The following is a 9,945-nucleotide window of genomic DNA, read 5'->3' on the forward strand; positions in this document are numbered from 1 at the left end:
AGCGGGTGAGCGGGTGAGGAGAGAGAGAAGGGGGAGGAAGGAGGGGGGAGAGAAAAGGGGGACCGCACCACCGCTCAGCCGCCCTGTCGCCTGCCGCACCGCATCACCGCACCACCACCAGCTTCTTCTTCTTCTTCTTCTGTGAATTTGATTTTTTGTGAAATTTTGGATTTTTTTGTGAAATTTGTTGTGGAATATTGTTGTTGCTGAAATTTGAATTTGAAATATTGTTATTACTGAATTTGTTGATTATTGTTTAAATTTTCTGATGATGATGATGATGAGGCCATGATGATAATGGTGGTGATGGTAGTGGGTTCTTGTTCAACTTGGGCTTCTGGTTGATTTTGGGAAAAATTCTGATGAAGATGATGATGACTATGATGATACTGGTGGTGGTAGTGGTGGTTGATTTTGGGGTGAAGGGATAATGATATTTTCGTCCGAAGAACGATTTTAAAATAAATTGAAACTTTGGGGACCATTTTGTAGCAAAAAAAAAAGTTGGGGACGATTCCGATTTTCGACCTCTACGTTGGAGACCAAAATCGAACTTAACCCGAAATTTATTTTATCAAATATAAAATGGTAATTTATACTTTTAAAACATTCAAACACATCTCTGATAATTTTCACTAAAAACGTGTGTGTAATTTGTCCAATGTATAATTGATCAATGATTATATATAGAATTTGTATTAGGTAAAGTAGTTTATTCTCATTTAATCTTGTCGGATGAAATATTTTCATATCTGTGTTGTCAATGCAAATTTAATATTTAATATTAGTACGTAATTTATTACATTGTGATCGTTGTTATTGTCCACGCAGTGATGATTAAACAAATAAATAAAATTGTCCAACAAAAAAACAATAAATTATGAAATCCGTACTTTGAGTGATCATTGATTAAACCATTTATTTATATTAATAGTAATCACTATAAGAAAATTAAAACTTTGTAATTATTCGTAGAATTCTTTCATCATGTGTGATGATTATGCCATGTTTGGTTTACTTTAATTTTGTGGATTTTGTTATGTCTGCTAGAGTGCCTCCATTTGTTTTTTAACACTATTTGTGCGGATTTTTTATTTAAATAAATAAAAAAAATCTAATAATTATCAAAATAAATAAGTTAAAAAATAATTACCAATTTAAATACGTTAGTCTTATCTCGTTTACACTGTAAACGAGATAGAATTGCGTGTATCTCGTTTATAATGCTGTAAACGAGATAAGACATGTCAGCTGCAACGTATCTATCTCGTTTACACTGTAAACGAGATAGATCTTTATCCCGTTTACACTATAAACGAGATAAGAGTGAATGCCGCTTATAAGTATAAATCGTTTACAAGAACATCCTGCACCCCATTTTGACTCAGTCAAACTCTTTCTCCCCTCTTTTTACCCTTTTCTACCATATTTGAGTCGATACGGTGATGACACGCCAAGCGGGGAACGATGGGGACATCAACAGACTAAACGAGACGTCGCGGCGCCGGCCGACTTCGAGGTTAGTTGCGTTATGTTCGATTATTCTAAGTATGTAGAAATTGTTAGGGTAGTCTGGTAGTGACAATGACTGAGTAAAATGCTTTAGGGATTGGACTGTAGGATGAATTTGGAACAATATTTGCTTCTGTAAGATTGGTATGTCTTAATTAAGATTTGCTTACCGACATAAGTAATTTATAGACATCTGTAGAGTAGACACATGGTAGTATGTTCCTAAGTAGTAGTAGCACTTTGTTTTTTAAGTAGTGTATCAAAATTTATTATTAACTCTTTATAGGTTAAAAATATTTTTTTTCGTTCCGCAGAGGCCTCGCCTTCTATTGCCCCGGTGAGTTAGCCATACCCTTTCTTCCACCAGACGCCATCGTCCCGTATCTGGCTGAGACCGGATTCGGCGACACGGTGCCCCTCAGGGACTTTACATTTGATAATTCCCTGATTTCGGCACTCGTGGAGCGATGGCGTTCGGAGACACACACGTTTCATCTCCCGTGGGGTGAGGTCACTATCACCCTGCAGGATGTGGCGTACCACCTTGGCTTATGTTCACACGGAAATCCCGTTGGGGGTGCCTTCGTGACTTTGGTAGGTGGTACGGCACGGAGACGTAGGCCATGGTTGAGCAGCTGCTTGGTGCCAAGCCACCAGTGGCGGCTCAGCAGGCTGTGCAGAGGAAGGAGTCATTCACCTTGAAGCTGGTTTGGTTGCGTGATCGTGTCCGCCAGATGTCCCCGACCGACAATTCCGAGACCCTTCGACAGTATGCCCGATGCTATATTATGTTACTGCTCGGAGGGTATCTGTTGACGGACAAGTCCAACAACCTGGTTCACGTACGGTGGCTACCGCTACTCTGGGACTTCGCAGAATGCAGGGCATTATCCTGGGACTCTGCTGTGCTGGCCTGGACTTACTAGTCACTATGTTTGGCAGCACATCAGGGCGTCATAAACATCGCCGGTTGCACTCCGCTGCTGATGAGTTGGATTTACCAGAGATTTCCTCAGTGGTGTCCACCAGACAGAGGAGTTTACGTGTATCCGCTAGCTGCGAGGTAACCAATTATTTTTTTTCATTTCTTCTTAATCGTTGTTGTTAATTCGTATGGTTTGTTACTTAATGAATTGTATATGGCTTTGTTACTGTCAGGTTGGTTGGATTGCAGCAGTAGAGTAGGGATCAGCATTAGGCCAGAGTCCTGTACTGGAGGATTTCGATCAACCGGTTATGGTTCGATGAGGTTAGTCATGTAATTAAATATTTTGTTATTTTAAATACTTGCTGCGTTGTAATACTTGTTATTTTGATACACAAAACATTTTATTTAGTTTGCATGGACGGTATACAATGATCCTACGCTGCAGGCCCAGTGCCCGCAATGGTTCCGTGAGGAGGAGGAGTGCGGTACATGGTTGTCGGCTGTTCCCCTGGTATGCTTCAACATTGTCCGATTTTACCACGTTGATAGGGTGAAACGGCAGTTCAACGGGGAGCAGCCAGTGCCAGGCATTCCAGTGAACCTTGACAGGTATTAATCGGTTATAATTTCTTCAAAGTTGTAGGTTTGTAGTTGTATGTTAATCTGATAGATTTACTGCTTTATTTATGTAATGTGTTTAACAATAGGTATCTGACCACCACGGGGCGTGGTGAGGATGTCTGGTGGCCGGAGCGACTCCAGCAGTGGTACGATGGGTGGAGGCAGAGGTTCGAGCCTGATCGAAGGATTACCATCTATCATACGTTTGACACCAGGACTACCGGCGAGTACTACGATTGGTGGCGTGGGTTAGGCGTGTGAGGCATCTTTTGGGCAGGAGGTTCTGGAGGATCCCAGGCTGGTGGAGTTGCCCCCCGACGTCTAGTCCATTGCCACCCAGCCGAGAGACGATCTGACTTTTTCGAGGGGCGCGCCGGATCGGAGGAAACGTGCAAGGGAGGTCAGAGAGGACACTCGCCGACCTGCTAGGAGGGAGCGGGGCCAGAAAAAGCGTCGACCTGGTGAGCTCATCAGGAGGGAGAGGGTCAGACCTCGACAACATAGGGGTGACGCAGAGTCGAAGGAGGATGCGGAGTTCGACCGCCAGGAGGATGAGGAAGACATACCAGTTCACAGTGTCGCTACACCTACAGATCCGACTCCTCTACCTCCTCCCCTTCCCTCGGGACAGGGAGCATGGCATTCATCCGGTTCCGGTGGGCAGCAGTCTCGGCCAGCTTGGGACACATCACCATCAGGTTGGCATGAAGGAGGTCCATCCAAGACCCAACAGGAGGAGGACGTGTTCCTGGACGAGATTTTGATTGACGACGACTTCTTGCACATCGTCCAGCCCGCCACCATGGACCATTTAGCCGCGCAGTTTTGTACAGGCAGAGAGGTTAGGGTGGCGGATGACCATCACCCATCAGGTCCGGCACAGACCTCCTCTTGGATGCCACAGATATCACCGGCATCTGGCTTCTTATTCGGTGCGAGCCTTCGACCAGGTAGCCAGTACGCGACACCCCCCTCCCACGACTATGGTATGTACCTGGCCCAGTGTCAGCCTCAGGTGACCCCACTGGTAGCTCCACATCCGCAGACTCAGCTTCAGTTATACCAGTATGCCTCAGGTCCATCGTCCGGAGGGATGCAGCCATATCGTCCTCAGATGCTGTAGGATCCAGCTGCACCGGGCGTAGATCCTCAACCGGGTCGACCTCAGCTCCAGGTTCAGCCTCCGCCATGTGGCACCGGGCACAGGCACCACTACCAGGATCTTCACCAGAGATGATGACTGTTAAATTGTATGTAATCTGTTTGTATTAAGATTATGTATGTATTTCTGTTTTATGTATCATGTGGTATGTACATTTGGACTTTAACTGTTTCGACACTTTATTAGTGAGTTGATTGTGTATATCTTTATTTATACCCGTGTTTAGTATTTACGTATATCTAATGTCACTTTTTAGAAGAAATACCAACATATCATAAAGTAACAATTTCGTCATTAAAAATTTCATTTCAAGTTAAAATGTTACACATCCACGGATACTAGAACATTAGATTACACACTTCATAAATAAAAGACCAACACACCCCAACTTTGGTAATCATACACGCCTAGTACAACCTACACATCGCTCGTGGGCTGATTAGGACATTCCCTCCTAGTATGACCGTATTACCTACACAGGCCGCACCACTTCTCATGTTGCTCAGTCTCGTCCATGTCGTTCCAGAATCTGGTGGACACGAGCCTTCCAGTTGCCTTCCGACGCATCAGTGGGTTAGGACACAACCTCGTCCCATGCCACTCCACCCACATCGACTCGTCTAGGATAGGGGGAACTCCATCTCGTATACCTTGAACACAGCTTCCTGTCTGTACACAGGATGCACGTACGGTCCCCACTCAATGATAGCTGCGACGCAACCGGCAAGTGTGTGACGGCATGGATAGTGGAGGGATTGGAATAAGCCGCAGTCACACGTACCCTCTGAACGCCGAACACAGAAGGAACCTCCCCTCCCATCCCTCAAACGGCTCAAGCTCCTCTAAAACAAACACAGAGGCCCGCCGATCGCAGTGAGTGACACGCATCTTCGGTATCCCTTCCCTATTCTTCTCAATGGCAGCCAATAGTCTCTGTGAGAATTGGCAGCCAATAGTCTCTGTGAGAATTGGCAGCCAGCCGCCAACTGTGACTATGCCTCTCTCTTCTTCGTCACGAATAATTTCTGTAGTCTCTCGTACGTGATGCGCACAATAGCAGAAATCGGCAAGTACCGGGTGCCCTTCAACACTGCATTGATGCACTTGGATAGATTTGTCGTCATGTGGCCAAACCGACGCCCGCTATCGCAATGTTGTAGCCAAATATCCTTCCTGAAACGACCAGCTCAGTCAACCATCGCCGGCGAGACTCCTCTCAACACATCCATGTACCACTCGTAGCCAGCCCTGTTTGGACTATAAGCAGCGTTAATGAGGTATCTCTTGTCCTCGGCTGACTTGAACCGAGTCATGAAATTTGCAGCCATATGTCTTATGTAGTAAGCATGGTAGGCTCTTGGTGGATGCCAACCACTGTCATCGGCGCTAAGCGCAGCCTTGATAGCTTGAGATCTGTCGGAGATTACCAGCAGGCCGTTCTGTGGGGTGACGTGGTGTCTCAGATTAGTTAGGAAGAACGACCATGACTCGGTGCTCTCGGACTCCACAATGGCAAAAGCAATCGGCAGGATATTGTTATTCCCATCTTGCGCCACCGCAATAAGCAACACACCACCATACCTTCCATACAGATGCATACCATCTACAGACACAAAGGGCTTGCAATTCTTGAAGGCTTTGACACATGACGGGAAAGACCAAAATACCTTGTCGAACATACTGTAGTCACATACCAGAAGGTGACCATCGTAGAATGGTTTGACACGTAGGACAAAAATGGTACCAGAAAAATAACTCTGCAGTGCCTGAAGCAACTTTGGAACCTCATTGTACAACTCTTCCCAATGCCCATAGATTTGTGCAATTGCCTTCTGCTTGGCTGTCCACACCTTTCTGTAGGATGGTTTAAAGTGATAGCTTGCTTGGACCGCACCTTACAAAACCAGAATGCTTATAGAGGGGTTGGACTGAATCAACGGCAAGATGACCCTGCAAATAAGACTGCTATCTAACTGACGATGGTCTTGAGACATGGTGGGTGCTAGACAAGTATGCACTCCACCCACCCTCCGAACCTCCCTGAACACAAGAAAACATGATTACTTCAGCTATTTCGTATACCCAATTAGTATATCGTACAGAAGTAATGAAAAGTACAAGTAAACTTAAGCTCACCAGTATCCCAGGTTCTGCCGAAGGGCTACACGAAGGCTCCATTGGCACCCATTCTCAGCTTGGCGGCACTGCACGTGGTACTTTAACCGATCCGACTCGATCACCCGGTACTCCGCACTCCTATGAATACTATAGTTCTTCACACCCTGAAGCACTGCCTCTCGGCTTCTAAATTTGTGACCGACCCGAAACTCTACACCGCCGTCTAGGTTGTAATCCTCTTCACCCGTGTCAAGAAATGGGGTCCTCTCATGCATGGCGTCCAGATCCAGACTGTGATAGTGAGACGGAACTGCCGAAAGCGCCGGTATTGGATGGGGTGGAGGCAGGACATGCCGGGCTACGGTCGGAACAGGTGTCTCCGGGACACACTCATCCTGATCCCCACTAGCGGATAAGTCGCTGTCACCACTGTCCACCATGTAATTCTCGTCCGACTCTTCCTCGCCCTCCTCTGCCTCATCCACTGGAACGGCGACATGAATGGGCGGTGGTGCGAGGGGTCGGTCGTCTTACGCACATAGTTCGAGTGTTCGGAAGGACCATTGCCACAGTGTCCGACCTCTGCAGAAAGATCCATTACTTGCTCCACCATGATCCTCCCATAGACGTCGAACATCACTCGCACATGCTCGTCCCCTAGAAGTCGGAATAGTTGAAACCGGAAGACTCCGTTACCCATGGGTGCCAGCAACCTATATGCCACCCTTCCGATTTTTCTCGTTTCTGAACCACCGAGCTTGCTCGATATCAAACTCCTCAAATCGGACAATGTCTCCGCACGCTGAGTGCGAAACAATATCGGATCCTCACACTCAAATGTCACCCCGTTGTCGCCGTTTCTCATACGATAGTTGGGATAAACAAGGATAACTATGTATGGACTATTACTAGCCATTAATGCCTTGTATTCTTGAGAAAATAAGATACACAATAAAGATAGAAAATGTTTGTGAATAATAGCAAGAATTACACATCCTTTTATAGGTGATGGGATACTACTCTTTATATCTCATTTACACTGTAAACGAGATACACGCAATTCCATCTCGTTTACAGTGTAAACGAGATAAGACTAACGTATTTAAATTGGTAATTCTTTTTTAAATTATTTATTTCGATAATTATTAGATTTTTTTATTTATTTAAATAAAAAATCCCTATTTGTGCTGCCGAAGAAAGAACATTTTTATAGAACCTTTCTTTTAAAAAAAATAGAGAGAAATTTTCGCGTTATAAAACTTCAATAACGTGTTATGTTTTTTTTTTTAAATGATAACGTGTTATTTGTTTATTGCATAAGTTCTCTCTTAACTAAAGAAAAAAAAATTCTTTTTTCAATTAACAATCAGTTAATATTTTTTTTCTTGTTCTGCTACGTTAAAAGATATTATGTATAGAAAATTCAAAAAAATAGCTAAAATAACATATTATTTAATTCACTAATAATATTCTTAATTTTTCATATAATTCTGTAATTTTAATTTATTGTCTTTTATTTTAATTATTATTTCCTACTACTCTCCTTTTCCAACGCTAGTACAAAGATTATATTTTGAGGTTTAGCTATTGTCAATAATTTGCTGTTGAAGTTGGTCAGTTTTGAGAAAAGATTTAATATTGGTATTTGTTTGATTTTGAAATAATTTGTTACTGAAAACGATTTGAAGGACTGAGAGGTGTTTGATTTGATAGTTGGGACCCTTGAAGGGTGGCAGAAATTCGAGTTTTAAAGGAGATACTGCCAAAGTTTCTATAAGAATTAGAGTTTTGATTTGAGGTGTTATTCTAAAAAGGAAAGAGATTATCATGTAGCTTGTGTATTTGAGACTATTTGTTGACCCTCTGTCGCAAGATGTGACCGGGCACTTTAACTCCCCGGATTCCCCCATGGGCATGCATATAGATATGAATATTGAATATTATTGAGCTTGGAGTTTAACTCCATGGAATACTATATTATTGAGCTTGGAGTGTGACTCCATGGAATATTATTGAGCTTGGGGATGCGCGCACAGAGGGACTGTCCAATAGTTAACTACCAGGACATGTCGGGTTGGCTGTATAACCGACAGATGAGACTCATCAGCCATAGGACAGGCATACATCATATGCATTTGTTTGCTTTGTTTGAGTGTGCATTGTCTTAGCTTGCTTAACTGTTAAATTCTACTTATCTGCTACTTGTTCTACTTGTTGTAAATGCTTCTCTATTTGTGTTTTTCTTGTCTGTAATGTTGGTCTATGCAACTAAGAGGCCCCTTGTCTGACGGAGGAATGACGAGGGTTGTTCCACCAGAGATTCGGAGAACTGGAGTAGTCAGAAAGTGAAGTATTAAGTTAAAGTCAGATTCAGAACTAGAATACCTCAGATAACTTACCTAACTTTTGGTTTAGTTTATTTTCCTTAAGAATGATTCTGAGTGTTGGAATTTTAGGAATGCCTCTGGCTCTCTCGAGACCTTTTACATTAACTATGCAGGCACCTTTACCATACTGAGAACCTCCGGTTCTCATCCCATACTATGTTGTTGTTTTTCAGATGCAGGTCAAGAGACACCTCGTTGAGCGTCTAGGTATTCTCCTTACAAGTGAAGAACTACCTTTTTGACTGCCATATTTTGATTTTGGGCTATGTATACATGTTTATAGAATCTCCACATGTACATTTTTGTGTTTTGTCCCTCCTAGAGGTCGACTTGGAGATACAGGGGTTTACTTTGTGGTTTGACTTTTATTTTGGGTTGTATATATATAATCATATACTCTGGCCGGCCTTAGCTTCGCAGGTCGAGTCTGGAGCTTGCTATCTAAGTTTTGGAACTCTGATATGTATATATGTTTTCAGCTTCCTTTTGATTTTTCCTGTCCGTTTTACGTATATCCATGCGAGTGTGACACGATTTCCTGTTTATCGTTTTTGATTAGCTTATCCTTCAAGGCTCCTAGATATGACTTCATCCAACTATATCTATGTACATATCCTTTTCTTTTAGAAGTCGTAATACCTTGCCACCTCTGCTTTACGACTTAAGCGTAAGGCCCTGTGTGGTAGGGTGTTACATCTATTATCTGTGAGGTCCTTCTCAAAACCGTTTATTATTAGTACTAGACTCATCAACCAACTCCCTTTGATCTTACTACTCTTCTTTTCCTGTATTGTAAGCAAATCCACCACCATCATTATTATCATCATGTAATACATCATTGCTCGTCATTATTAATTAATTGCCTCTAAATCAAGCTTCTTTCTAATACCTTTATATATAAATTAATTCCTCACTTATCTAAACCCTTGTGGCTTGCGAGACTTGTTTGTGGATATGCCTAATAGAACAACCAGAGGAGATCAGAGGTCATGCAAAACTTCATGTGTTTTCTTTCTTCTTTTTTTCTGTCATGTGAATTTTCTGTTTGTGGAATAAAGTATGTTAGATATCAAGCTTGTGATTTATCCATGCTTACATCATTATAGCTTCATCAAGATGTACCACCACTCTTGCAATGAAATGAAAAGCCTTGTTGTGAATACCAAGAATGAAATGAATTGAGTTATTTAGTAAAGAAACTCTTCCTCTATTTTTGT

General features: G+C 42.9%; 1 protein-coding gene across 1 annotated transcript; it reads right to left on the minus strand.

The window, feature by feature from the left end:
• LOC107606680 lies at positions 5,411–7,257 on the minus strand. Its single transcript, XM_016308717.1, has 4 exons — positions 6,912–7,257; positions 6,360–6,870; positions 6,202–6,263; positions 5,411–6,117 (listed from the first exon to the last, which is right to left on the minus strand). Exons 1-4 carry the CDS (start codon positions 7,255–7,257, stop codon positions 5,411–5,413), a joined length of 1,626 nt encoding a protein of 541 aa, XP_016164203.1.

This window comes from Arachis ipaensis, chromosome B07 (assembly GCF_000816755.2).
Source record: "Arachis ipaensis cultivar K30076 chromosome B07, Araip1.1, whole genome shotgun sequence".
In the NCBI taxonomy this organism is placed as follows: domain Eukaryota; kingdom Viridiplantae; phylum Streptophyta; class Magnoliopsida; order Fabales; family Fabaceae; genus Arachis; species Arachis ipaensis.

What these genes read in the sequence shown, in the direction of transcription:
- LOC107606680 (XM_016308717.1), bottom strand. Translation starts at nt 7,257, where the DNA reads ATGGCTAGTAATAGTCCATACATAGTTATCCTTGTTTATCCCAACTAT. An exon ending in TTCTGCAGAGGTCGGACACT is followed by an intron (nt 6,871 to 6,911) that starts GTGGCAATGGTC and finishes TATGTGCGTAAG; the next exon opens with ACGACCGACCCCTCGCACCA. An exon ending in CACCATGTCTCAAGACCATC is followed by an intron (nt 6,118 to 6,201) that starts GTCAGTTAGATA and finishes TGGTTTTGTAAG; the next exon opens with GTGCGGTCCAAGCAAGCTAT.